Source organism: Phyllostomus hastatus, unplaced genomic scaffold, assembly GCF_019186645.2.
Source record: "Phyllostomus hastatus isolate PE091 unplaced genomic scaffold, TTU_PhHast_1.1 phas_scaffold_501, whole genome shotgun sequence".
Lineage (NCBI taxonomy): Eukaryota > Metazoa > Chordata > Mammalia > Chiroptera > Phyllostomidae > Phyllostomus > Phyllostomus hastatus.
The window spans coordinates 72,198,120-72,224,828 of NW_025334033.1; the positions used below are offsets into that span (position 1 = coordinate 72,198,120).

Sequence of the window (26,709 nt, forward strand, 5' to 3'; positions counted from 1 at the left end):
CACCTCCGCCCTTCCCTGCAGACCTGAGGCCTCGGCCCACCAGAGCCCAGCTCCCGAGCTCGGAACACGGCCCTGACCCGGGCCGTCATGCTGAGCTCCATCGCGGGGGTCGCTGCCCTGTCCTCTCAGCACCAGCAGGGGTCAGAGGTGGGCATTTCACAGACACGAGGTGGTGGGGGGCAGAGGCGACAGCCACGGTGACCTGCGGAGGGTGGGCTGTGACCCGCAAGACCGCACGGGGGATGGGGCCGCGGGAGAAACCCGCATTCCAGCTGCTGAGCGCGGGCACGCCCGAGACAGGGACGGGACTGTCTGTGCCGGAAAGCGGGACGAGGAGCAAGCACAGGGGCCGGGCGCACAGGGCGGTGCCGGCACAGATGGCAGCCACGGCAGGGATGGGAGAGACGGCGCTCCCCAGCACAGGGCGGGCTCAGACACCGGGACCACGGGGACCACGGGGGCAGCACTGGCCTCCTCCAGCTGGGCGGCAGGGGGCACGCAGAGTGTGGGGTGGCCGTGGGGACACGTGACTGAAGGTCACGGAAAACACATGCCAGCGTGGCTGCCAGAACCTGGAGAGGAGCCCGGGGGCGGCGGCCACCCAGACTGAGTGTCCGGATGGCGCAAGCGTCCTTCGGCACCTGCTCCGGGGCCTGGGCCTCATGGGACAGGGCTGGACCAGATGGACCCTGAGGGGCAACTGTGGAAAGGGGCTTGGGGTGGCCGGCGGCTGCGTGTCCAGGGCTGAGCTCCTCCCCTTGGGAGGCGGGCAGGGCTGGCCTGTGTCCGAGGACAAGAGGCGGAGGGAAGAGCCTCAGTCCAGGGCAACCGGGATGGGAGACAGGTGGGCGTGGGTGCTGGGGAGCGGCCCCGAGCGGCCCTGGACGGGGCAAGGGGCCGCCTGGCGACGAGAGGCCCGTGTGGCCGTGGACAGGGTGCAGGCGGGGCCCAGGCCGCTGGGGATGGGGATGCGGATGGGGATGGACTCACCGTCCCTGGCCAGGCTGGCCAGGGCCCCCTTGGCCTTCGGCCGGCTGTTCTCGAGTTCGGTCTCAATCGCGTCCTGGTAGCTGGATATCTCCCCTGAAGCGGCAAGTTACGTGTGGAAAGTGAACACGAAACCCCTCTGCTGAGGAGCCCACGGCCCCCATGGGGCAGGGCAGCTGGTTACCTTCGACTTCCTCCAGCTTCTTCGACAGCACCTGCTCGAGCTGCAACAGAGAGGGCGAGAGCACTCAGCGACAGGAGGGGCCCGAGTGCCCGCCGGACGCTGCCAGGCCCCTCCCCTGTGGGCCCGGCGTGGACGCGGGGCCCCGATGCCGGCCCTGCCGGGACCGTGTGTCACGGGTGCTGATCGGAGGCGGAGTGCAGCGGTTTCAGGGGCCGGGAGCGGTGGGGCGGCGCCGGCCTGGGGTCCCGACTCGAGGACTGGGCCCTGGAGAGGCAGCGCTCCCCCAGGCCCCACACCAGACGCCCCGAGGGACAGGCTGGGAAGAAGCCCGGAGCACCCCACACCGGCACCTCCACGTGCCCGCTTCTCCCCACACGCACGTCTGCACGCAGACCTGCCGCTCTGCCACATGGATGTGCGGCGTCAGCCTGCAGGACGCGGCGAGGGCCTCCAGTGCTGATGGCAGGGCCAGGCGGCTGGTGTGAGTCTGGGGGCTCACCTGCTTCATCCGCAGCTTGCGCTGGCCAGCCGTGTACGACGGGGGGTCACACTCCTCCTCCAGGTCGATCTTCATGAACTCGTCCACGGTCAGCTGGCTGGTGGGCGTGTCTTCAAATTCTGTGAGCCTGGAACAGAGACGGGAAAGGGACCCGACGCCCCTGAAGAGCTACTTACACCAGCCCCAGTTTGCGAGCAGCCCCAGGTGGTCTGGGGTCCCTGGCCCAGTGCCTGGCCGCTCCGGGGGAGCACAGGCCCCCGCCCCTCCTCAGTCCTGCCGAGGCTCAAAGCTGACCCGGCAGAGAAGGCCACGCACCCTCCCGGCTCCCAGGGGGGATCGGAAAGGCCCTGGGAGAGAGGAGTCCGGCCCGCAGCCACATGCCCAACTGGAGGCCAATTTTCAACTCCCCTGTCAGTTTCTCCCAGGCCACGCACGCATCAAAGTGCTGAACGAGAGTTTAGAACGTGAACCTGAGTCATGCGAGGCTCCGTCTGCCTCTTGAGGAGGGCCTGTGGCAGTGGGTGGGGGGTGGGCAGTGGGTGGACAGGTCCCACAGCGGCCGAGACCCCCGGGCCCACAGCAGCACCTTGCTAGGCCGCTCGCGCACACAGACGTGGTGGCCGTGCTTGAGCCCAGCTTCCAGCTGACCGTCACCCGGGCCACACCAGCAGGACACAGGCAAGGCTGCCTTCAGTGCCTGCTTCCCGACCCTTTTGAGCTGCAAGGTGCACACACCGCCACCCACTTGAACTCACCTTAGAGAGAACAGTCTGCCAGAAGTGGGGGGTGGCCCCGAGATAGACCTCTGCAGGACGGGGGGGCAGGGGCGGGGGGGGGGTGGCGCCAGGACCACGGAGGGCCCCACCTCCAGGACCCCAGGCCTGGCCGAGCCTGGCGGGGAGCGCAGCACTGCCCCCGAAGAGGCCGCTCACCTCTTACGCAGCGTGGACTCGCACACCTTGACCACGCCGATGACCTCCTTGATGGTCCTCCGGAAGTCGTGCATCCTGGCTGCCACCAGAAGCGCTGGAGGGAGGAGGGGGGTGAGCAGCGGCTCGCGCCACGCACCGGGAGCCAGCGTCGGGGCCGACCCTGCACTCGGGGCGTCCTCCGCCTGGTCAGCGGTGGCCACACGGCCCGGGCGGTCACCAGGGGGCCGAGGCCCCGCACGGCTCTGCCTGCAACTGCCAAGATGCACCAAGTGTGCAACACGCTGCGTCACACCCTCCGTGGTTCTAAACAGGAGTTAGAGTGTGTTTCCCGAGAACTTCACGGAGCCCCCAGGGGGGACCTGCCGACCTCGGTGCCTGTGCAGGAGATGCTGGCCAGCGATGGGGCCGAGGACTCTGAGGGGCAGAGGGAGCGGCCGCGTGCTGGGCGCGGCGACCACCGTGGGGTGGACAATGAACCTCAGGCAGCGCGGAGCCTGCGGGCAGACGGTCGTGAGAACACGGCCCTTGGCGTCCAGGAAGGAGCGGACCTGCAGACGCTGGGCCCAGGGCCAGGAGGGAGGACAAGGGCCCCGGCAGCCTGGGGGCCCTGGGTGGGCCGCCGGTCCAGGGCCCTGACGGCCCTGACGGCCCCAACGGCATCTGCAGGCGGCCGCCACTGGAGGACACACCGGACAGCGGCCCCGGGCCAGGAGCCGGCCCAAGAGGCTGGGACCCCAGCAGTCAAGCCCCAGGTCCAGACAAGGGAGCCTGGCAGTCCCCTCAGGTCAATGGCTCTCACCCTCCTCTGGGCCAGTGGAGGGCAGCTGGGAGCAGGCTGAGGTCCCTGAGGGCAAGGGAGGCTGAGAGGCAGCTCTGGAGACAACCCAGCACCCACCACCCAGAGGCCAGTGGGCCTGGCAGTCTGACTCCAAGGCCCCTCACCTGCCCCGCAGAGGCCCGAGGGGCGCCGGCCCGTGTGCATCCAGTCCCTCTTCATCCTCTGCAGGAGCCTCAGGGCCGTCATGGACACTTCGTGGTTCTTCTCGCCGAACTCCAGCAGGTGGGCGAAGCGCGGGATGTACAGGCACGGGTCTGCGGCAGACACGCGGTTCAGACAGGGCGGCGGCGCCCCCGAGCCCCTGCGCCCCCGGCAGGGCCACCCTCGCCAGTCCTTCCACCACGCAGGCTCCCCAGGGACATGCAGGCTCCCTGACCCGCAGGTGGGGCCCTCACCGCCCGCCCCCTCCCATGGCCGGGCAGCTGCTGCTCCATTCGGGCACTCCGTGGCCGGCGGGGGAGGTCGAGCTGACTGTTAACATACTTATTGGCTGACACTCACTCCTGTGGAATGTCGGCTTCCGTCTTCCGCCCCCTTGTCTACGGGTGTGTGTTGCGTCTCTTCATCTGAGTCTCTGCTCGTTACTAGGGGCCCCGGGCACACGGGTGCCCGTGCGGACACAGGCCCAGGGCTGGCGCAGGCTGGGGACGCGGCTTTCCGGGGCCGCCAGCCTCCAGGGCAGCAGCACCAAGTCACTCACAGGACAAGGCTGACGGAGGCAGCGGCGGGCGGGGGGAGACGCGGCACACGGGGGCGAGACCTCCGGACAGGACCGCCCAGCGAAGCCTCACCAGAGGGAGCCACTGGGGCTGAGGGCGGAGGAAGGAGCGGGGGCAGCTGGGGGCCTTGGGAGGCACGGAAGGGGTCGGCAAGCTCCTTACGCCCCCCAACCACAGCAAGAAGTGGTGAGACACACCCTGGCTGGTGGGCACACCAGGCACCCTCCTCCATGAGGGCCTCCGAGACTGAGCTCTGGCCCCGGGGGCCCCAAGACACTGCAAGCACCGCCACCTGGAACCTGGCAGCCTTGGCTCACAGGAAACCCAGGGACAGTCTGAGGCCACAGAGATCGGTGCAGCCCCTGACGCAGCACGGGTCCCTGGGTGCCCCAGTGGGCCCGGTGGCACTCCCGACACTAACCAGTTTGAAACACATATGATCTGAGTGTTGCAAACCCAGTACCCCACAGACAGCAATCACGCCTCTGCCAAGCCCGTGGGGCAGCTCTCAAAACGGACCGTGTGCGGGAGAACAAAGAAACGCCCCATCAGCCGGAGAACACAACTCTCACAGGACATGCCCTCTGACCGCAAGCGCGAGAGCACTGCATGCCCCCGCCGGGGCCCGGTCGGTCGGAGCACTGTCCTGCACACCAGGAAAGGCTGCTGGTCCGACCCCCCGTCAGGGCACACAGAGCAGGCAACCAGTCAATGCTTCTCGCTCCGTCAAAAATCAACAAACATACCCTTGGGTGCGGATTAAAAAAAGTAAAGAACACGAAATATTAGCCAGAAAAAGATAAAACACTTCTCTCACGTCCAAGCAAAGTATTAGGAAATTAGAGAGCAAGCTTAGACTTAAATGCTCTATTAAGAAAGAAATAATGAGCTAAATACTAAGTAAAAAATTGAAAGCTAACAAGATAAAGCATTTGAAGCAGACAAAAGGAGTAATAACCAAAAACAGTAAATCCCCACCACTCGGAAACAAGTTCAAAAAGAGCACGCCAGGCGCACCGCGGTGCAGGCACGGAGACGCACACACGGCTGGGGCAGGAGCAAGCCCAGACACAGCCCCGCACGTGCTCAGCAGACTGAGCCCAGGCCTGAGAACCAAAGGGTCACCAGTTCGAGTCCCAGTCAGGGCACGTGCCTGGGTTGTGGGCCAGGTCCCCAGTGGGGGGCGTGTGAGAGGCAACCACATATTGATGTTTCTCTCCCTCCCTTCCCCCCTCTCAAAACAAAACAAAACAAAACAAAATGGTGTTGGAAATCTGAACCCTTATTTTACATCACATGCAACAACCAACTCAACCCTGGCCAGGCAGCTCAGTTGGTTGGAGCATCATCCTCAGATGCCAAGGTTGCAGGTTCGATCCCCAGTCACAGCACATACAAGCATCAACCAATAAATGCATCAATAAGTGGAACAACAAATTGATGTTTCTGTCTTCCTCTCTCTCTAAAATAGAAAACTACAATAAAACTCAAAGCAGATTAGAGAGCTAACTGTAAGATGTGGAGCCCCCAAAACCAGAAGAAGACCTGGGGGGAGCTCGGGGCATCCGAATGGGCGACGATGTCTTGGATGAGACACCAAAAGGACCGAGAGCAGGCAAAAACGCAGACACGTGACAACATCAACTCAAAAACTTCTGTGCAGCAAAGGAGACAATCAGCATGAAAAGGCACCAAGGAAACGAAAGAAAAGTATTTTCAAATCACGTGTCTGAGAAGGGACTGGCATCCCATACACAGAGAACTCCCGTGACTCCTGAACAACAGACACCCGATTAGAAAACACGGGCAGCCATCGCTGGTGTGGCTCAGTGGACTGAGTGCCCGCCTACAAACCTGCAGGTCACCAGTTCGATTCCCAGTCAGTGAGGACACGTGTCTGGGTTGCAGGCCAGGCCCCCAGCAGGGGGCGCGCAAGAGGCACACTGATGTTTCTCTCCCTCTCTTTCTCCCTTCCTTCCCCTCTCCCTATAAGTAAAATCTTAAAAAAAGAGAAAAAAAAAGAAAGAAAAAAAAGACAGTTCAGGCGGGTCAGCTCAGTTGGTTGGAGCATAGTCCCCAGATGCCGGTTGCAGGTTTGATCCCCAGTCAGGACACATACAAGAATCAACAAACAAGTGCGTAAATAAATGGAACAAGAAATCGATGTTTCTCTCGCTCTCCCCCCTAAAATCAATAAATAAAAAATTGAAAAACAAATAAAAGGGCCCTTGGACATGTGGCTCGCTGTTTGGAGGGTCTGCGCATACACCAAAAGATTGCCGGTCCGCTCTGGGTCAGGGCTTCCAAGCCCTTTCAGGGTATGGGCGGGAGGCAACGGATCCACCACGTCTCTCTCCCTCCCTCCTCTAAAAAAGGGAGGAAGAAAAGGCCCAGGGCGTGAAGAGTCACTTCTCCAAGGCAGACACGAGACCGCAGGCGGACCCACAGCCAGGTACGGACCCACTGGCTATCGGAGAAGCGTGGGTAGCTGCATCGCCCGTCCGCGGACTTAGGGCAGTCGCTGGGCCAACCACACCGCGTCCCGTCCCGGCCCTGGCCTCCCGCCACAGCGCCCCTGCCAGACTCCGCACTGCCGGACTCCCAGCACCGGACTCCCAGCACCGCGCAGGTCCGCGCTTGCCTGCTCCAGAAGCCGGGCTGGAGGCGCGCTCGTTGGCGCGCGGGGCGGGGCCGCGGGAAGTACGTCCTCCGCGCAGGCGGCGGGGGCGGGCCGGCACCGTGACGCAAAGTGACGCGCAGGTGGACGGCGCCCCCTGCGGCCGGGCAGCGGGCGCCCGGGCGAGGAAGCAGCGCCCGCTGTGGCCCCATGCTGCTGCCCCTGGCCTGTCTGCACGGTCGGGTGACGCAGTGTCTCACCGCGCTCTTGGTGCTCGCAGAGCCGCCCCCGAGGCCCGGGCGCGGCGGGAGGGCGCACGGCGCACCGCCCCCGCGTGCGGAGGCTACCCTGCCGGTGAAGATGGCCGCGGAACTGTACGCGCCCGCAGGCGCCACAGCCGCCACCGCCACGGACATCGCCAACAGCAACGCCGCCACCGTGGGCAGGAAGGGCCTGCCCAGTGCTCCGCCGCCGGCCGCGCCCCCGCCTGCGCCCTCACCTCCCGCGCCCGACAACAACAACTTGGAGAGCCCCAACTGGCAGTCCTTCCACCCGACCCTGCGCGAGAGGTGAGTCCGGGCCGCGCCCGGCCTGGAGCCTGCGCACCCGCCCCGCCCCGCCCGTCCAGGCCCTGGGGCCCCGAGCCAGTCTTTCAGCGCCCCCTCCTCTGAGCGTGAGCGCGGGCGGAGCCCTGCGCCGTTCCAGCCCTGCGCCTCCTGCCTTTCCCCTTTACAGGAACGCGCTGATGTTCAACAACGAGCTCATGGCCGACGTCCACTTCATTGTGGGCCCCCCGGGCGGGGCCCGGAGAGTGCCTGCCCACAAGGTTGGTAGAAGCTTGGCCCTTTGAGCTCCCAAAGGCGACAGGCATTTTCTTACTAGGAACAGACTGCCTTCCACCCAGGGTGTGGCATTGCTGGGCAGGGGGTCCAGGGCTCAGGACAGGGCGCTCTCTCTCCACAGTACGTCCTGGCCGTGGGCAGCTCAGTCTTCTACGCCATGTTCTATGGGGACCTGGCAGAAGTCAAGTCGGAAATCCACATTCCGGACGTGGAGCCCGCGGCCTTCCTGATCATGTTGAAGTGAGTGGGCTCCTTCGCCTGCAAGGATGGGAGGTTCTTCCCCGTCCGCTGCCCTGCGGCCACCGCGCTGCAGGGGAAGCCCACAAGGATTTGGGGGCTTGTCTCCCAGGTGCTGGGTGCTGGGGGCAGGGGGGGGCATGCGGCTGGTGACGCAGTCCCCGCCCTGCCAGGTACATGTACAGTGATGAGATTGACCTGGAAGCAGACACGGTGCTGGCCACTCTCTACGCTGCCAAGAAGTACATCGTCCCCGCGTTAGCAAAAGCCTGTGTCCACTTTCTGGAGACGAGCCTGGAAGCCAAAAACGCCTGTGTCCTGCTGTCCCAGAGCCGGCTGTTCGAGGAGCCCGAGCTGACCCAGCGCTGCTGGGAGGTCATCGACGCGCAGGCGGAGATGGCCCTGAGGTCCGAGGGCTTCTGTGAGATCGACTGGCAGACCCTGGAGATCGTCGTTGCCCGGGAGGCCCTCAACACCAAGGAGGCGGTGGTCTTCGAGGCCGTGCTGAGCTGGGCCGAGGCCGAGTGCCGGAGGCAGGGCCTGCCGGTCACCCCGCGCAACAAGAGGAACGTCCTGGGGCCGGTCCTCTACCTGGTCCGGATCCCGACCATGACCCTGGAGGAGTTTGCCAACGGCGCCGCCCAGTCGGACATCCTGACCCTGGAGGAGACCCACAACATCTTCCTGTGGTACACGGCGGCCAACAAGCCCCCGCTGGACTTCCCCCTGACCAAGAGGAAGGGCCTGGCCCCGCAGAGGTGCCACCGCTTCCAGTCCTCCGCCTACCGCAGCAACCAGTGGCGCTACCGCGGGCGCTGCGACAGCATCCAGTTTGCCGCCGACAGGAGGGTGTTTGTCGCGGGGCTGGGCCTGTACGGGTCCAGCTCCGGGAAGGCCGAGTACAGCGTGAGGATTGAGCTCAAGCGGCTCGGGGTGGTGCTCGCCCAGAACCTGACCAGGTTCGTCTCCGACGGCTCCAGCAGCACCTTCTCGGTCTGGTTCGAGCACCCAGTGCAGGTGGAGCAGGACACCTTCTACACGGCCAGCGCCGTGCTGGACGGCAGCGAGCTCAGCTACTTCGGGCAGGAGGGTATGACGGAGGTGCAGTGCGGGAAGGTGACCTTCCAGTTCCAGTGCTCCTCGGACAGCACCAACGGCACCGGCGTCCAGGGTGGGCAGATCCCTGAGCTCATCTTCTACGCCTGAGGCGCCGCGGCTGGATGGGACGCGTTGTGGGGGACGCAGGGGAGGCGGCACTCGCTCCCCATGGCAGCTGCTGGGCCTCGTGCCCTTTGCGAATCTTTTGTGCTCGGTCGGCTCTCGCCAAGTGTGTGAAACAGTCGTTTCCTACACAGCCAGAGCGCCAGCTTCCCAGTGCTGGCGACTGGGCCTCATGGCGCCTCCGGCACGGCGCACTGGGGAGCCCGTGGCAGGGGGAGGGCAGGCTGGGGGCAGACGGCAGCTCCGACCCCACCAGTGGCGCCCACGCCGACTGCCGGGTGGGACTGGTTGTCCCTCCCACCCTCATGGACTGTATTCTAAGGGGTTCTGAGCTTTAGATCTTCCCTTCGAGTCTGAAACCCGGGAACAGTCATTTCAAATAGCTCACCTTGAGTTTGAATAAAGTGAGAGCCACACACAGATAAGGTGCTCGCGTTCTCACCGGCCCACCGGCAGGGCACACCTGCAGTGCTGAGCAACACAGGTGAGAAGCCCATGCGGCCCAGGGAAGCCCGGCCTTCTCCAGGTCTGCCCTCTCCGGAGCCTGGGCCCCCCGCCCCGTCTGGGCAGGCCTGCCTCCCAAGGCTGCAGCCAGAACGCCCTGGGAAAGGCTGGGAGTCATGCACTCGGTTAAGCATCTCTGGCTGCTCAGACAAAACCCTCCTATGTGACAAACTCGGATGCAAGGGGCGGGGTGGGGGCACTCGGGCCCAGGGCGCTAGCCCCTAGGAACGCCCCTGGTAGGCCCCGGACCCCCCCCACCCACCCATGGGTACACTGCAGTGAAGCAGGCTCCGTCCTCCCCAGGCTGTGGCTGTTTCTGGAAAACCTCGGCAGGGCCCCGCGGGAGGGGAGGTGCTGCATCACTCAGTAGGGATGTGGCCTCGGGAGGAGAGGGCCTTCCCCGCCCTGCAGCCCCTCCAGCCTCCAGGCCCACCAGCCCCAGGGGCCCTCCCGTGGGTGCTACAGGACTGCCTTCCCTCACTTCCAGGAGACGCACTAGACGCTCACTGGCTGGACACCGGCCCCTGGTGACACTCCCGCACTGGAGCCAGGCTGCCCGACGTGCCCGGGCCCTGCCTTCCCCAAGACACCTGGCTGCCCGTGTGTGCCGTGGGAGGCGGCCTCGGCTCCCCCGCCCCAGGGCAGTGCCCCTGCTTCCTCCGTCCACACCCTTGTCCCCAGCTGCCAAGGACGGACGTCAGCGCTCAGGCCTTGGCTCGGAAAGAACCGCCGCCCTGCCGGGGGCCTGCACAGCCTCTCACCTCGCCGCGCCCCCGCACGGCCCCCCAGCCCGGCACCAGCCCCGCCGTACCTATCGCCGGTGCGTTGATGCAGAGCTCTCTCGCCAACAGGAGGAACGTCTTGCCCAGCACGTACACGTTTACCTGTTGGGAAAAAACCACCCGGGTGGCGTCTGTACTCAGGAAATGTCTGCTTTTCTCTCTCAAACTGCATGTTTCATTTTGTTCCTTCAAAGACCCCATCAGCCTCCCAGCCCCCACGGGCCCAGCCCTGGGACTCGGGCCTCCCAGAGAGCTCGCTGCCTGGTCCAGCCCAGCCTGGCCTTGGGACTCCTGGGAGGCCACCAAGAATAATGACTGGTGTGTGCCGTGCCCACCCGGGTGCTGAGGAGGGAGGGGGCAGCCGGAGGTCCCGGGGGCACCCTGCACCCCAGCCAGGCACAGTCACTGTACCTGCTGCTCACAGGTGCCCTGAAGGCTCCGAGGGAAGCCATCCCTAGGGCCGGCAGCTCACAGAGCCCGTGGGCTGTGCTCTGGTCCGTGCACGTGTGTGCGGCGTGTGTGTGCATGCACATTAGTGGGTGCACGTTTGTGCATGTGCACACGTGTGATATTAGTGTGCATGCACCACACACGAGCATTAGTGCACACACACGTGCACGTGGTGTTAGTGTGTGCGTGCGCTGTGTGCGTGCGCTGTGTGCGCTGTGTGCACCTCGGCCGGGCTCCTACCAGGTTCCGAGTCTCCCGGCCCTCTCCCCTGTGCAGGCCTGCCTGCCCCACCACCTCCGGCCACCCTGCCCCGTGTCCCAGGTGTGGAAGGTGCGAGTGTCCGGGGAGGGGCTCCCTGAACGGACTTCCAGCAGCGATCGAGGGTCAAAAGGGGCAGTGCTGACACCCAGGCCTTCACCGCCAGAGACGCCGTCGCTCCTCGTCCGTCCACCACAGGCCGGTGTGACAGACACTCCGGCTAAGGGCCACTGTCCGCGGCTCGCCTCTGACGGCGGTCGGCCACCACGGGGGTGGCCGGCCAGCCCTCCCACCACGCCCAAGGACAGGTCGGCTCTGCCCAAGTGAGCGAGCACCCCTGTCAGCTGCACCATAGTGGGATGAAGGCGCCTCCTGCCAGCACCCATGGGTGCTCCTATGGCTCCTGCTGGAGGGCGTTCACTGTTCACTCAACCAGGGAGTGCCAAACCCTGGGGTGTGTGGATGAGAACAAAACGAGACCCTAAACCTGGGTGGTCTCTTCCAGTTTTGGGTCTTGTACTCACTTCCTCTCCCCTTGGTGAACCCCTGGCAGTGCAAGCCCCGGGGGAGGCCTGCAGCAGAGGGCGGAACGCCCGCCCTGTGAAGGCTGCGCCCGGCCCACCAGGGGGGCCCGAGGCATGGCCTTCCCCCAAAACATCAGGGGAAGCCAACTGTCGGTCTGTGTCCAGCCTGAACTTGCGGGTCAGCACAGTGACCCCCCAGGCCTGGTTCGGTTCCAAGAGGGCAGGAACACCCACTCCGGCTGCCCTGTTCGTGTGGACACCTGACTGGTTTCCCGACTCCAAGGCTGTGAAGGGAGAAACTACCAGAACAGCCCCGCCTGTAGCCTGCGGGCGGGGCCCGACCCTGCCTGGACAGCGGCTCTGCCTGGCCTCTCGTGTCCTCCCCAGGCAGTCACCCGATGCTGGCATGGGAAATGCCCAGGTCTCACAGTTCCGGGGGGTGCTCTGGGCAGGACCCCCGAGAGACACCGCTCGTGAGGACAGCTGGGAGGACAGGAACACGGGTGGTGCCCGGTGCTGGTCAGCCCGGCGCCCTGAGCTTTCCCCGTGGGGACGGGACTTGTGTGGCTCCGCACGGGTCCTCCCACTGTGGTCGTGGCTGTCTTCAGTGCCACAACTTCACTTTCCGAACCCTCCGGGGCAAGGGCCCCTGGGCCCAGGGTGTGGGGCGCACACACTGCCTCGACGGCCCCGCCCCGGAGCACGCCCCGTGCACACGTGTGCCCCGTGTGGGGTCTCTCCGTCACGTTCAGTCCTCTGGAGACGAGAGACTCCCCAGAAAACGCTTCCCCGGTACTCGGAAGGCGAGCTTCCTTCGACACACGGAGGGGGCGGGGCGGGGCGGGGCGGGGCGTGCGTCGTCGGAAGTGTGCTCGTCCGGTCCGGCCCTTCCCAACTACTGCCGGTGCCGCAGGCTGAGTCCGCCTGGGCCCCACCGCCCGTGGGGGCAACATGGGGCCTGCGCCCCAGCACAGACCTGGGGGGAAGAGACTCAGAGGTCACTGTACCTGGAGCAGGTCGCTAAGGTCGAGGAGCATGTCTGCAGGGCGGGTCAAGGAATGTCTCTCTCGCCCACAGGCCCGTGGGAACCTCGGATCAGCACCCATCGGGAGGGAGGAGCGCGGTGGCAGCTGGGTGCCTGGACCCTCCAGAGGCTCCTGTGAGCCAGGGCAGGGCGGGGAGTGGGCCCCACCCACACAGGTGCCCACGTGCCGAGAGGTGGCCTGCCTCCAGTGCCTGCGGGAGCTGGGGCGTGGCCTGTGCCAGGTCCCCAGCTCCCGGGGACAGACGCAGCCGCCACCACCGTGCTGGTGCTTTCGGGGACGGCTGTGGGGACGCAGGCCTGCGCCCTCTCCCCGCTCCTGCCACGTGATCCAACTGCAGCCAGAACCGGCCCTCGCTGAACCACAGCTGGGCTGGACACAGCTGCCGAACCAGGAGTCGGGGGCCGCAGCCCCCCACGAGGGCGGACAGGCGAGGGCAGCAGCCCCACGACAGAGAGCGCCACACCCAGACGCACAGGCTGTGACGACGGTGCGGACGGGACAGAGGGAGTGCAGGGGAGGCCGTCAAGGCCAGGGCGGCCGCCGGGGCCGGGGGAGGGGTGCTGCACAGCAGGTCTGCAGGGCCATGAAACTGTCCCGTGTGCTCCCACCACGGACGGGCGGGAGGACGGGCGGACGAGGGCAGGTGTGGCGACTCGGAGCGCACGAGGGCCGGAGGGGCAGCCCCTCCTCAGACCTGAACTGCTCCAGAGAACGAGCCCATTTAAAAACTTATAAAACGAAGATAAAAGGGGGACAAAATTTTGACCAGATGCTTCACAAAGCAAAGCGAAGAGCCACTAAGCCCATGGGCAGAACCCTGCTCAGCAGCCTCAGCAGGGCCAGTGGCAGCCCTGTGGCCTCGGACGCTCCCACGACAGCTGCCCTGGAGAGAGGCCTGGGGTCCCGGGCAAGACAGGACAGACCCCACGACCACACCCCCCTCGGCCTCCCTCCCCGAGGGAGGGTGCAGGCCCCCACCACAGCCAGCGGCCCGGCCAGGGCACTGGCGGGGGGGCCCCGGGGACGGGGACTGAGCCCACGGGCAGCAGCGCGGCGCACGGGCTCCGGCCTGGAGGCTCTGGGACACACTCTCGGGGGGCAGCGGGGCCTGTGCTCGGAGGGGACTGACGGAAGGGGTGCCGGGAACTTGCTGCAGCACAGTGCTGCCCCGTCCCCCAGATGACCGGGTCGCAGGGGTGCATGCGTGGGCCAGAACCCATCCACCACACAAGGGAGATCCAGGCATTTCCTTTTATGCCCCGTGGGTTGGGGCCTCTTCTCATCTGCCTGCAACGCCTGGAGGGCAGGGGCTGCAGAGGGACCTGGGTGCAGCCTGGGCTGCCCCTCCCCTGGAGCTGGACGGCTCTGCAGGCCGTCGGAATGCCCTCCCCCTCAGCACTGAGGTCAGCACACGGCAGGGGCCACAGACGGGAGCCCCTCTGTCCCCACAGCAGGCCAGGCGACGGCTGTCACAGCGGCAGGGGGCACAGGGCGAGAACAGCGCGGGGAGGCGCCCGCGTTCTGCCTGCGGGGCCTCTAGCGCGTGGAGGACGGGCTGCAACCCCAGGGGAACCACCACAGCACCCGGGTGGCTGCGTGACCAACAGGGCCAGGTCCCCAGGCAGAGGCGCGGAGGGAGGGGGCAGGGAACAAGTGGACACACCGAGACACAGCCCGGCACATCAGCCAGCCGTTCCGCAGGAGCTCACGGTTCCCCGGGAAGAACCGCTCGGGACCGGGCTACAGGCCACGTGCACCGCTCACCAGAGACGCGGCCTGAGGAGACGGCCCGCTGGGTGAGGACCGGTGCGGCTCCCCTGGCTCCCAGCAGGGCAGCACTGCAGGGGACGCCTCACGGTGTTACAGCAGTCACTGCCCCAGGGCCAGGCGGTGGGGGGTCTCAGCCCGCCCTCGGCAGCCCCGGGGACACCCGGGCAGGGCGCCCTGGTGGGCACAGACAGCCCAAACCCACCCCCCCACCCAGGAAGGCTGCAGCTGCCAGAGCTGACGCTGCTGAGCTGCGGGAATGGCCTCCCGACTCTCGGGGCGGGGGTCACGCAGGGCCATCCTCAGAACGCGTCCTCGACGCAAGCAATGACTGGTACACGAGCCCCGGACACAAGAGATGGCCGTGCAGATCAGAGAACGCTCTGAACTGAGCAGCACATCGGAAGTGGGGGGCGCTGCCCGGCAAAGGCAGCTCGGCTGGGCGGAGCGTCGTCCCGTAACATAAGAGCGTCTCAGGCTTGACTCCCGGTCGAGGCGCCTCTGGGAGGCCACCCATCCACACTTCCCTCCCTGCCTCTCTCTAAGAGCAATGAAAAACGTACTCGGGTGAGGATGAAAAAAAGAAAAAACAAAGGGTGACAGTGAACCATAGCCCAGCTGCAGAGAAGTGCACCGTCTCCGACACTTAGGTGAGGGAAAACCAACTCAAATCCCACGACTCAAGAAGCTGGAGTGGCCCTGGCTGGTGCAGCTCAGTGGACTGAGTGCCGGCCTGAGAACCAAAGGGTCGCTGGTTCGATTCCCAGTCAGGACACAGGCCTGGGTTGTGGGCCAGGTCCCCAGTAGGGGGCGTGGGAGAGGCAGCCACACATCGGCGTGTGTCTTCCTCTGTCTCCCTCCTTCAGAGGCTTCTCTGAAAAAGAAGCTGTAGTAACAGTGACTTTAACCCCCCAAAACGACAGGAAGGAAATAAAAATAAATAAGCGAATGAAGTGAAGTAAGTGTACAAGTAAACCTCAAAGCAGGAGCTCGGCTCTCCGAGAAGACTAGGCAGTGTGGGTGAGGAGGAAGGGAAGGGGACCCCCCCACCCTGTGGGGGACGTGGCCACTGGGGGACACAGCCACACGGCTTCCACGGCCACTGGGCGAACGCAGAGAGACAGTGGGAGACGTGTCTCGCAGGAGTCGCGCCCCCAGTGGGCGAGTGGGGTCGGGGGGTGACGTCTCCGTGACGCTGCTACCGAGGAAAAGAGGCAAACCGGTACGCCCCTCAGCAGAAACCGGGCACAGGCGTGGACAGGAGACACAGGAGGCTGGGCCCCCGCAGCGTCTGGACCGCAGGCCCCAGGGGGCAAGAGAGGGGACCCGCCACGGCGGGCCGCCTCGCCAGCTGCTGCGGCGCAGGGGCCTGAACCCGCAGAGACAGCCACCTCGGGCCCGACGCCCCACAGCGGGTGCTGTCCTGCTCACCCCACTCCCGGAGAAACCACCCGCAGGGAACAGCCCTCTGCTGAGGGGCACTCGGCGGCTGTGGGGACGGAGCTCGGACTCTGGAGGCCTGCCCGGACCTGCGAACCACGAGTGCAGCGACCAAGTGCGGCGTCTGCCGCCCGGGAGACAGAGGGTCCGAGGGCGGCGGCAGGCTGGACGCCGCTGGTCAGCCTCGGGGGCTCTGAGCAGACCTGCCCCTCCCGCCCGAGGCGCTCCCAGGCAGTGACGAGTCAGAGGCGACAGAGGCCTCCCGCACGGCTTCCTGGCTGCACGCAGACCCCCAGGTCCCCCCACTGGCCTGCTGGCCACTGGGCCGGCGCCCAGCCACCGAGGGCAGACACCAGCCGTGGGCAAAGGCGCCCGCTCCGCGTGTAGCCGCCGACGGGGAGGTCCAGCCCTGAAGTCCCTGCAGCCACACCTTCCCAGGGGCCGGGGACCGAAGTCCAGAGAGCAGGCGTCTCCCTGCCCGACCCTCTGGGAGCCGGGGAGGGGAGGAACCGCGCAGGGACAGGAGGGTGGGGGCCGCAGGCAGTCAGCTGGGGCCAGAAGGGAGCAGCTCTGCGTGGACTCGGGGTGTCTGGGAGTCACTTGGAGGGATGAGGCAGTGCCGGGACGGGGACCGCGGAGCTGCGCCAGGGCGGCCGGGAAGGGCCGGGGCCGGAATGAGGGGAGCACCAGGACGAGCCTGGGGACTCCCCCTCGCCTCCCCCAGAGCCACCGTCCTGAGGCTGGCCCGGGCCTCCCACACCCCGCCGTCTGGTCCGGAACTGTGCTGCAGGGTCGGGGGTACGGCCGCAGCCCACCTGTTCCCAGTGTGCAGTTCGGTGGTCCTCGGCCCACCCAGAGCTGCGCAACCAGCCCTGCAGCCTGACGCTGACCCGTTCCACCGCCTCCGAGAGGAACCCTGGACCGGGCCACCGGTCACCCTCGCCTGGCGGGCAGCCCTGTGCACTCCACCTGGGGGTCTGCCTGTGCTGATGCCCGCGGACCCGGCATCCCCACAAGTGGCCTCTGTCCCCAGCTGCGCCCGGGGAAACAGGAGGAAGGCAGGGAAGACAGGACTGCAGGGCTGGGCAGGGGCAGCAGAGGGAGGAACCGGTGGCATGGGCAGCCCCAGACAGGGGGTGCCGGAGCCACCGAGTCCGTGGCGCCACGAACCCTCTCATCCAGCCAAGAAGCACCCGCCGCAGATGGAGGGCGGGACTCGGGGGGTCGGGCCGCTCAGCAGAGCTGGGGAGGCGGAAGGCTCTGGCCCTGCTGTGCGGATCCCGGGAGAGCCCTCTGCACCCTCAGATCCCCTGTGGGCGCAGGCAGGCGGGGGACGGTCCTCTGGCGAGCACACGTGCTGCCGGAGGCCGTGGGGTGGGAGCGGGGCCCACCCAGGACGGGGATGGGGAAAGGGGCGCAAGGAGGCCAGAGGGCAGACAGCCCGGCAAGGAGGCCAGGGGCGCTGGGTGGACCCCGGGCACGGGGGCCGCCTGCAGAGCTGCACCCAGGCACACGTAGCAAGGGGGAGCAGGCGCGGTCCTCTCCAGAGAAGGCAGGGCTGTGGGGCGCCGTGAGGCCAGCGGGCCTCCGGGGGCCACTCCCCCTGCACAGAGCACCGGCCTGGCCACGAGCGCCCGGCCACAGGCAGGTGCCGGGGAGTGGCGGCAGGGCGCCCACTGTCCCCCGAGGGACTCGGGGCTCAGGGCCCAGGCCCCCAGCTCCTCAGCGGGCGGCCGGGAAGACCAGCACTCACGGCACCCAGACGGCCGGCCCCACCAGGGGTTGGACCCGACACAGACCCCCGCGACTGCTGCCCCCGACACCGAAGGGGGGCCGGCCGAGAGGCCCGAGCCAAAGGATACGAGGGGTGCCCTCCGTGCGGCACACGAGGTAGAGGCAGGCGGCGATCACGTGCGCCATCTTCCGGCCGCGGGTCAGGCGCTTGCTCACGGCCATCTTGAAGAAGTTGAAGGCCGTGTCCAGGCAGTGCTGGCTCAGCTGCAGCTGGCTCCCCAGGTTCTGGAGCTGGCGCCGCCCTAGGGCACAGGGCGGTGGTCACGGCTGCGCCCGGCACTCGGGGTGCGGGCCCAGCCGCCCTCCGCACCCCCGCCCGCTGGCTGTGTGGGTCCCCGAGGCGGGGACGTGGGGTGCGAGGTCACTGCCGTCCACGAAGCACCGGTGTCGGCAGCACGGCGCGTGCCCCTCTCTCAAGGCCCTGAGTCTGGGGTGTCCGGATGGGGCTCCACAGGGTCCTGCCCTCCCCTGCGGCTCAGCACCCTCCCCCCCAAGGACCGTCCTGGCCAGCGCACCAGCGGCACTGGCGGCTGTGGGGAGGGACAATCTACACACACCCCCCTTCAAAGCAAGCCCACCCCGTGACCTTGGGCCAAAAGGCAGAGGCAGGAGGGGCCAGCGCTGCCCCGCCCATGAGAGGCGCTGGGGCCCCCCAGGAACCCGGGGAGAGCCAGGATGAGGAGCTGTGCCCGCCACCGCGGCCCCGCCCCACTGCCCGGCGGCCCGGCCATGCTGGGCACACGGACCCCAGAGACGGCTCTCCTGCACCCTATCCCAGGCCAGGTCGGAAGTGGGCCCCCCTCGGCCCACGGACTACAATGACAGCTGTCCCCTGCTCCGACGCAGACCGTGGCTGGGGAGGCGGGAGCTCTGGGCGGCCCTTGGGCTTGTCTGCTGGCCGGGATGCAGTCGGGACCGTGGCCCGAGCGGGGGCGCCTGGGGGCAGCCTGAGGAGCTGGCCAGGCAGTGGGGGCGATGAGCTGGACTCTACCCGAGGGCCTGCCCCTGCCTCGACCCGGCTCCCTCCGGCACCCACGCAGCTCCCGGGCCTCCAGCCGGGCTGAACGGACAGACGTGGGCCGAGGCCATTCCCGCGGAGCGAGGGCCTAGGCAGAACCAAGGCCCTGACCAACCAGACGGAAAGACAGCAGGGCCAGTCGCCACCTCCCCATCGGCATGTCACACCCAGCGTCCCCAGCAACTGCGCTGGCGTGCACTCTCCGTGCGCCAGGGGTGGCCTCGGTCCCCTCCTGCTCTGAGGGGGCTGGACTGCGTGCGTTGAAGGACCACAGCGCAGAAACGGGACGCAGGGACCTCTGGGAGGAGCCTGGCAGGGACGGGGGTCAGCTCGCCCAACGGGGGGCTGGCAGTAGAGCGCCCCACCTCTCGGGGCCCCCCCGAGACCCGTGGCAATCTCAGATGCGGGGCCTCCCCAGAACACCTGCCCGGGGCCCCTGGGGAAAGCAGCACGAGGGAGAAGACGAGGGAGGCGAGGCCACAGCAGCCCAGCAGGTCCGAGGACCCCGGAGACGCCCGGAGCGGGGCCGGGCGCACCAGCAGCTGCGCACGTCTGCAGCGTGGCCGGCGGCGTGGCCACGCTGGTCCGGACGGCTCTGCTTCTGCATCGGACGGAGGGCACGCTCTGGGCCCTGGGCCCTGGGCCCGCCCCCGCCAGGAGGGGAGAACCAGCCGTCTGCACAGCTGTGGGCTCCAGCGAAGCCGAGCGCAGGTGCCAGCCACAGGGAGCCGGGAAGAGCAGCCGGAAGAGCAGCTGGAAGTGCCCGCGTGGAAGCCGAGAGGCGGGTGCCGGAGGGAGGGCACACGTCCACAGAGCCAGACGCCGAAAGACGAGCACACCTAGTGGCTGACAGTCCTGGGCACGGAGGGAGGAGAACCCGCCCACCACGGCCGGAGAGGAGGGCCCGAGCGGAGGGAGGGCAGGGAGGCGGCGGGACCCACGCTGAGCCGCACAGACACTGACGAGGGGGGGGGGGGTGGCGGCGGGGGGGCGCGGGCGGTACACAGGAGGCCGGGGTGGTCCCGTGACAAGCAGCCTCCGCGAAGAACTTCCCATGACCAGAGAACCTCCTCGCCAGGACAACGCTGGGCTTGCACGGCCTTGCCGGCGCACCCCCACTTGAGGCGGAGACTGGTGTCCTGCGCTGGCCTGTGAGGGCCAGCAGGACAGGAAAGCCACACGAGAAGGGAAGGACAGGCCAGCGCTCCCATGACCTCGGACCGCGCGTCCGGCCCGGCGGGGCGCAGGCCCGCAGGAACCGGCAGGACTCGCCGCGGCGACAAGACAGAGAGAAGAGCGGGGGGCGAAGCCGCTGGTGACGAAGTGCTGACGTCGCTCCCGATGACGGGGACATCCTGGCGCGACAGCGAAGTCAGGGACGGGGCCCACAGCCAGGACAGTGACTGGCCCCGACACGGGGACGGGACTGACGGAGTAGGGCCCCCCCCGCCGAGCCTGAGCACACACAGTGACGTGCGGCAGGCTCTCCGGTGGGGACCGGACGCGGGAAGGACCAGGAGCCCACGGGGCACCGGGGACCGGACGGGCTGGGTCACGTGCCGACGCCCAGGCACCCCGGGGAGGGCGGCCTCCTGAGGACGGCGCTGGCCCACGCGGGGCCCCCACTGCAGCGTGCGGACCTGGGCCCCCTGGGAGCTGGCCCGGGGGTCCGCGTGGGGCGCACACGTGCGCGAGAGAGAACGGCAGCAGTGAAGGGAGCCCCCGGAACAGGCACGGCAGGGCACCCAGACCTCGGGCGCACGAGAGCCTTAAACGGGTCACAGGAGCCCAGACCACGAGAAGCGAACGGGCGCTGCATTAAAACTAGCGACACGGCGGAGGGCGACCTTGATGAGGGGGACACGAGCCATCGACCGGGAGAGGGACGCGGAGCGTGTGCGCCCACGAGGAGTGAAGTCTCGAGCGCGGAGCGCCCGCAAAGCAGCGAGAGAAAGGCTGGTCCCCCCAAGAAACGGGTGCGGGGGGCTGGCAGGACGGGACGGACAGGCGTCCCCCCACGACGTCCCACGCAGCCACCGCCCACCGGCCCACCCCCGCCTCCCCCGAGGGGCCTGCCGAGGGGCCCACGCCGTGGCCAGTGGGGCTCAGCGCGTCCCGCAGTCCACGCTCAGTCCGCCCGCTGCATGACCTTGCTGCCCACAGGCCACGCCGAGAAGAAGGACACCGGTTTCCCCAAGAGAAGCCCTGGCCGGCCAGCTCCGCTGGTTGGAGCACCGCCCCGAAGCGCTGAGGCTGTGGGTTCGGTCCCGGGTCAGGGCGCACACAGGACTCAACCGCAGGCGCGTCAGTAAGGAGAACCACCAGGTGACGCCTGCCTTCCTCTCCCCTCCCTTCCTCGCTCTCCGAAATCAACACGTGGAAATTATTTTGGGAAGACAGTGTCTCCGAGAAACGTCTCCCAGGTGAACGGGCCTGTGGCGCCTCAGAGCCGCCGGGGCGCAGGGAGGACCCCCGCAGGCCCCAGTTTCAGTGGAGCCCACGCCCCGAGCTCCTGGGCCAGGGCCCCCCGCGGCTCGGCGGAGGAGGAGGAGGAGGAGGAGGAGGAGGAGGAGGAGGAGGAGGAGGAGGAGGAGGAGAGTGCGGTCAGAGCTCAGCCTGAGGGCGCTCCGCAGTCATCCCCCCTGCCCCGAGGCGGCGTCTGGCAGAGGCCAGCCTCCAGCCCCCCAGGAGCCCGCCCGGAGTGAGAGCCAGCACACCCACGGGCGCTCAGGGAAGGCCTGGGGGCCCAGAGGACACGCTCCAACGAGCGGCGGGCCCAAGCCTGCTGCCCGGGGGTCCCACTGCAGGGGGTGCCCGGCCGGCGGGGGGCAGTCACTGGCCACTCCGTCCCCGGCGGCAGCAGGGAGGGGACAGGTCCTCGAGGGCCACGGAGAAGGAGACCCGCGTGCAGGTGCAGAGCGCGGGGTGCACCGACCCGGGGATGCTCGTGTGAGCCCCCACACCCCTGAGTGTCCTCACAGAGACGTCCCACAGGCCTGAGCTGGCCGCAGTCGCCCTGGCGCTCTGTGCCGGGAAGCTGGATGCTTCCCCTGAAATGAGGGACAGGACCCTTCGCTCCACACGGCGCTGGAGGGCCTGGCGGGGGCCGGCAGGCAGGACATCAAAACAATCCAGTTTGGGAGGTGAAGGAAAGCTCTACCTATTTTTCAATTGTATTTTATTGATCGTGCTGTAACAGTTGTCCTGATTTTTCCCCCTTTACCCCCCTCCACCAGCGTCCCCCACTCCCTCAGGCAAGCCCCCACTGCTGTTCACGTCCATGGGTCATGCGTATCAGTGGTCTGCAGCCGTCCACTGGGTGTGCTGGCCCTGGGGTTTCCCGAGAGGTGCAGGCCAAGGCCGGCCCCCACCTGTGTTTTGCCGGGGCCACCCTGCTGGAGCTGCAAGCAATCTGAGGTGGCTGCTGCTTGTGCTGGGCCGGGAGGTTGCCCGTGACAACGCCAGGCTGTGACTCCAGGCTGGCTGCTAGGCTGGCTGCCGCGAGGGCTCCCGGAGGCCAGCTGTTGCTTGTTTGATAAGATGTAGGGGCCAAGGTGAGCTATTCTTACAGAACAGCTATTCTCGGGTGGGCCTGTAAGTTGGGTGGGCAGAGCCTCTGGGGATCTCCACGTGGGTCGCACAGTGGTAGCCAGCTGATGGAGTCCCAGAGGTGGCACCAGCCTGCTGGCTCTGTGGGGGGTAGGGTTCAGCAGAGGGACAATGGCCGCTGCTCGCCAGGATGCCCGGCACCTCAGTCTCCCCCTGCACACCACTGGTGCCCTTCCAGCTGCTGCCTGGCGCTGCAGCTCGGTGGGAGCGAGTCCCAGTAGGTGAGTCCGTGTGTGGGTTTCCCCAGAGGAGCTGCTCAGGGCTCCGGCAGCCCCCTGCACGGACTCAGTCCCTGCTGGTTGTCACAGCCAGAGTTCACGGGGACTTCTCTTCCTGGCCCTGGAATTCCAGGCTGGGGACCGGGTGTGGGGCTGGGACTCCTCGCTCCCAAGACGTCCCTCCTGAGTTTTCACCCATGTGGGTGCGCAGCCAGCCCGTTCTGCATCGCGCCCGCCCTCCTCCCGGCCTGGACGACGTGGTTTCTCTAGCTCCGTAGCTGTCAGACTCGATTCAACTCGATCTCTGGCGTCCCCGAGTGACGGCTGTTCCAGGCTTCGGCTGTAGCTCTGACACGGCTGTGCGGAGAGGAGAGCCGTGTCTGCCCGTGTCGCCATCCTGGCCGGCAGCCCCACCCCGCCTGTTCCCGTGTGTCATGACCCCGTGTGTCAAAACCCTCAGGAGTCCACTAGAAACGACGACAACAGGCGATTTCTGCACAGGCTGCAGCACGCGGTCAGCATGGAAACACCTGCCCCGCACCTGCACACTGGCCACGAACAACGGAAGACACGATGAAGGCAGCAACCCCAGCCCCGGCGGCGGCTCGGTCAGCCGCAGCAGCGCCCTGTGACGGAGAGGCTGCGGCTTCGCTCCCGGCCGGCCGGGGTGCGCACGGGAGGCAGGCGACCGGCGCTGCTCTCCCACGCTCCCTGTCGCCCTCTCCGAAGTCAACAAACACAGCCTCAGGTGAGGATTAAAAGAAACACCCCATGAAGAAAGCAACAGCATCAGAAAGAACAGAGCACTTAGGGACAACGCAAGGAACGAAATGTAAAACTCACACTGCACGAACCACAAAAACCCTCGAAACAGACGAAGGACCTAAGTCAGCAAGGAGACCCCCACGCTCTGGAGTCAGGAGACCCAGCAGATGAGGGGGGGGTGCGCCCTGCCCCCACACCAGGCCGACCCAGAGACCCTGCACCAGCTGCCGCAGAGCCACAGCCGCCAGCACGGGGCCAACGGGGCTGACCCGGTCCCTCAGCCGCCGGTGCCGCAGTGCCGGGCACCCCCGCGCAGAAGAGGGAGGCCGGCCCATCGCTGCAAGTGGGCCGGGGCCTCACTCCGAGAAAACAGAAGCGCACGTCTGCGATCTGGACCGGCCTGGCTACGCTCCTCAGTCCTCAGGTGTGACTGGGAAAGCACAGCAACGAAGGCACGACCAGGTGACCTGGACCCGTCAGAACCACAGGGGAGCTGGGCAGCACCCGCACAAACACCCCCAGGCTCCCAGTGCAGCGTCAGCAAAGGGCAGCCCCCCGATGGGCGGGCACGTCCGGAGGCGGCACAGGAGACCCCTGCGGCGGGGTCTGCGGCACGCAGAGCACTCCCCCCCGTGCGACACGGGGGCGGCACGCACCCGGGAAACAGGCCCGGGGCTGGACGGCCAGCTCTGCCCCTGCGGTGAGGCGCGGCCACACGGGGCTGCCGGTCTCCCCTCGACCCCACCCACTGCCCTGGCACGACCTTCACGCGAGGCCTGGGAGGGTCCTGCTGGCCGGGGGGAGGGGCCTGGGAGCAGCCCCTCCTGGACACGGGGCCTGCGCCCTGTCCCCCGCCCGGGGCCCGCCCCCCTCGCGGGGCACCGCGCAGCGCAGCGGGAAATACCGTTCTGCAGGGTCTGTGCTCTCGACTCCTTTCCCAGGCTCACGTGGAAGCCGCTGCCCAGGGACGGGGTTTTGCCGGCACCTAGAAACACAAATCAGACCCATCAGCCCGACAGCCCTCGCTCGCCTGGGGCGTGACTGAGACCCAGGCGGGTCGCACTCGACCCTCTGGGGGAGGGTGGCAGCCTCCTGAGGCCCAAGGCCCAGCCTCCTCAGCTGCTTCCTGGGGTCACAGCGGCCACAGGGCCAGCCCAACTGGGGGCGGGGAAGGAGCGCCGTCTCCTGGTGGGGGCTGGTGCGGAGCCTGTGGCCGGTGGCAGTGCCTGGAGATGCGTCCGCCGCGCTGACAGGCCACGGGAGACCCAGGGTCTCTGGGGGAAGCAGGGCCAGCCGTGCGCCCTCCCTCTCCCACAGCGGCTTTGGCCCATCCGTCTCCAGCGGTCCCCGACTTCAGTTTTAGAAGAAAGACCCGCCCCACCATTCTAATTAAATGGTGTGTGCTTTGGCTAAGTGGCAGTAATGCTCTGTTAGGAAAAGGACAGTGGGATGGCCTGGCCCCCGATGCCCCACCTTCCAGGACGAGGGCACGGGAGGCCTCTCCCCCAGCCCAGCGGCAGGTTAAGGGCACCTCCTCGCTCCTCCGCCTGCCCTGGCCTGGCTTCTACTGGCCACAAAGCCACAAAACCCCAGGGGGTGACGCCACCCTGGGCTCCCCAACCGTGCTGCCTCTGCCATCCCTCCCCTCCACCCCTGTCCCCAGCACCCTCTACCCCCACGGCCGCCTCCTCGCACTTCCAGGGCTTGCTTCCTGTTTCCGTGCGTCCCTGCTTTCCTGCTGCCCCGTCACCCCTCCTGGGGCTGCTCTGGGAGCCGGCTCCTAACACCTGCTCCCCGTGCACATGCATTTCACATACACGAACACATGTATACAGGCATGTGCAGCACGTAGGCATGTGCGTGCTCATGCACACATACACACATGCACATAGTGACAGAGGTGTACATGCACTCATCAGGCACAGGCACACACACAAAAAACACGTATGCAGCCCTAGCTGGGGTGACTCAGTGCATTGAGCCCTGGCCTGCGAACCAAAGGGTCACCGGTTCGATCCCCACTCAGGGCACATGCCTGGATTGCAGGCCAGGTCCCCGGCAGGGGGCGCGAGAGAGGCAACCACACATGGATATTTCTCTTTCTCTCTTTCTCCCTCCCTTCCCCTGTCTCTAAAAATAAACAAATAAAATCTAAAAAACCACTCACGCACACACTCTTGCACACACAAGCATGGGCACTCTCTCCCTCCCCACATGTGGCCTTGGTGCACCACATGCGCCCAGGAGAGACCGGGGTCTCCCTGCCTGGCCCCGTGCAGACTAAGTTCTCCGTGCCAGGGGCGGTGACGGCACCTCATGGGAGGCTGGGTGGCATGGGGCCTGCTTGCTGAGTTGACCTCAGTCTTTTGTTGGACAAACTCCACCCCCTGGGGTTTGGTTACAACAGACGGAGTCTGGAGAGCACTCCAGGACCAGACGCTGCACCACCTCCGGCCAAAACATGGTATTCTCGCCCTTCAGGTGCCCTTCACACTATACCCTCTACTTCAAAACATCTGGCAGTCTTCCACAACAAGACCCTGTGACAGAAAAAACCACACCTGGGACTAACAAGCAAAAGGTCCGGGGGCGGTCAGGCCAAGACCGGCCTCTTGTGGGCAGCAGGGGAGGGACCCGCTGCCCCACTGGGATCCTGGCGGTGGGTGGGCGGGGCTGAGGGGCCCCAGGAAGACCCCCACACAGCGCCGCACTCTGCTTCGCTCACGGCTTCTCCAGCGCAGGTGAGCAAAAACCTCAGTGATTTTGCACCGATCTCACTCACAGCGAGCGAGGGGCTCCTGCCTGCTCTGAAGGTCCTTCTGCAGGAGCAGGACGGGGGGCAGCTCAGCGGTGCTGCAGCCTGAGCTGCGTGTGGACTGGAGCGCCCGGACACCCGGCGCGACCGCACGAGTCTCCGGCACAGGGACGTGGACCCCTGCTGCTGACAACGGGGGGCTAAGCCACCGAAGAACCGTCCTGCAGTGTTGGAGATCTGGCGGCGGGAGGGGCCCCCATGGGTGGGGCACGTGCAAAGTGGACCTCCCCCTGCAAGAGCAACTCCACCTGCTGGACACCCTCTCCGGGGTGCCCCCCACAGGGCTGGGGGCAGGACACCTTTCTCATCCAGTTATGGGGGGCACCTGTCACAAGGGTTGGAAGCGCTTCATCCTCACAACGGAGACCCCTCCTGTCCTCAGAGACACTGTGGCCCTGGACGCCATGGCAGGTGCTCCCCAGACAGCGAGGTCCCCAGGCGAGCAGGAGCCCCGTCGCTGGGGGGAGCTCCCTCTGCCCCCAGCGCACCGCCTACCCCAGAGGGAGCTGCGGGGGTGGGGGGCTGCTGTCCGGGGGCCCTCGCCTCGGCCGGCCCTGCAGGCTGCAGTAGCCGCCCCTCACACCGCCCCTCCCTCACCCCTCCCTGCTGGCGAGCTCTGTCTGCCCCTCACAGTCCCCGGCAG

At 67.0% G+C, this 26,709-nt stretch overlaps 2 protein-coding genes across 3 annotated transcripts in view; one reads left to right on the forward strand and one right to left on the reverse strand.

The window, feature by feature from the left end:
- Positions 1-26,709, reverse strand: part of BRF1 (BRF1 RNA polymerase III transcription initiation factor subunit) — a 40,733-nt gene that overhangs the window by 9,768 nt on the left and 4,256 nt on the right. Inside the window, exons 2-10 of one of the 2 annotated variants that reach the window (XM_045822220.1) lie at positions 24,156-24,236; positions 17,710-17,883; positions 12,602-12,633; positions 10,392-10,464; positions 3,545-3,694; positions 2,603-2,696; positions 1,671-1,797; positions 1,172-1,211; positions 991-1,083 (exon numbers count right to left, since the gene is read on the reverse strand). In XM_045822220.1, coding sequence (XP_045678176.1) covers positions 991-1,083; positions 1,172-1,211; positions 1,671-1,797; positions 2,603-2,696; positions 3,545-3,694; positions 10,392-10,464; positions 12,602-12,633; positions 17,710-17,883; positions 24,156-24,236 — 864 coding nt within the window. Of the gene's footprint in view, positions 1-990; positions 1,084-1,171; positions 1,212-1,670; positions 1,798-2,602; positions 2,697-3,544; positions 3,695-3,941; positions 5,344-10,391; positions 10,465-12,601; positions 12,634-17,709; positions 17,884-24,155; positions 24,237-26,709 lie in introns of those variants that run through there. The other variant, XM_045822221.1, reaches the window with a different exon arrangement.
- On the forward strand, positions 6,917-9,496 carry BTBD6 (BTB domain containing 6). Its single transcript, XM_045822222.1, has 4 exons — positions 6,917-7,345; positions 7,512-7,602; positions 7,740-7,858; positions 8,029-9,496. Exons 1-4 carry the CDS (start codon positions 6,987-6,989, stop codon positions 9,059-9,061), a joined length of 1,602 nt encoding a protein of 533 aa, XP_045678178.1. The 5' UTR covers positions 6,917-6,986; the 3' UTR covers positions 9,062-9,496.

What these genes read in the sequence shown, in the direction of transcription:
- BTBD6 (XM_045822222.1), top strand. Translation starts at nt 6,987, where the DNA reads ATGCTGCTGCCCCTGGCCTGTCTGCACGGTCGGGTGACGCAGTGTCTC. An exon ending in GGAGAGTGCCTGCCCACAAG is followed by an intron (nt 7,603 to 7,739) that starts GTTGGTAGAAGC and finishes CTCTCTCCACAG; the next exon opens with TACGTCCTGGCCGTGGGCAG. An exon ending in GCCTTCCTGATCATGTTGAA is followed by an intron (nt 7,859 to 8,028) that starts GTGAGTGGGCTC and finishes CCGCCCTGCCAG; the next exon opens with GTACATGTACAGTGATGAGA.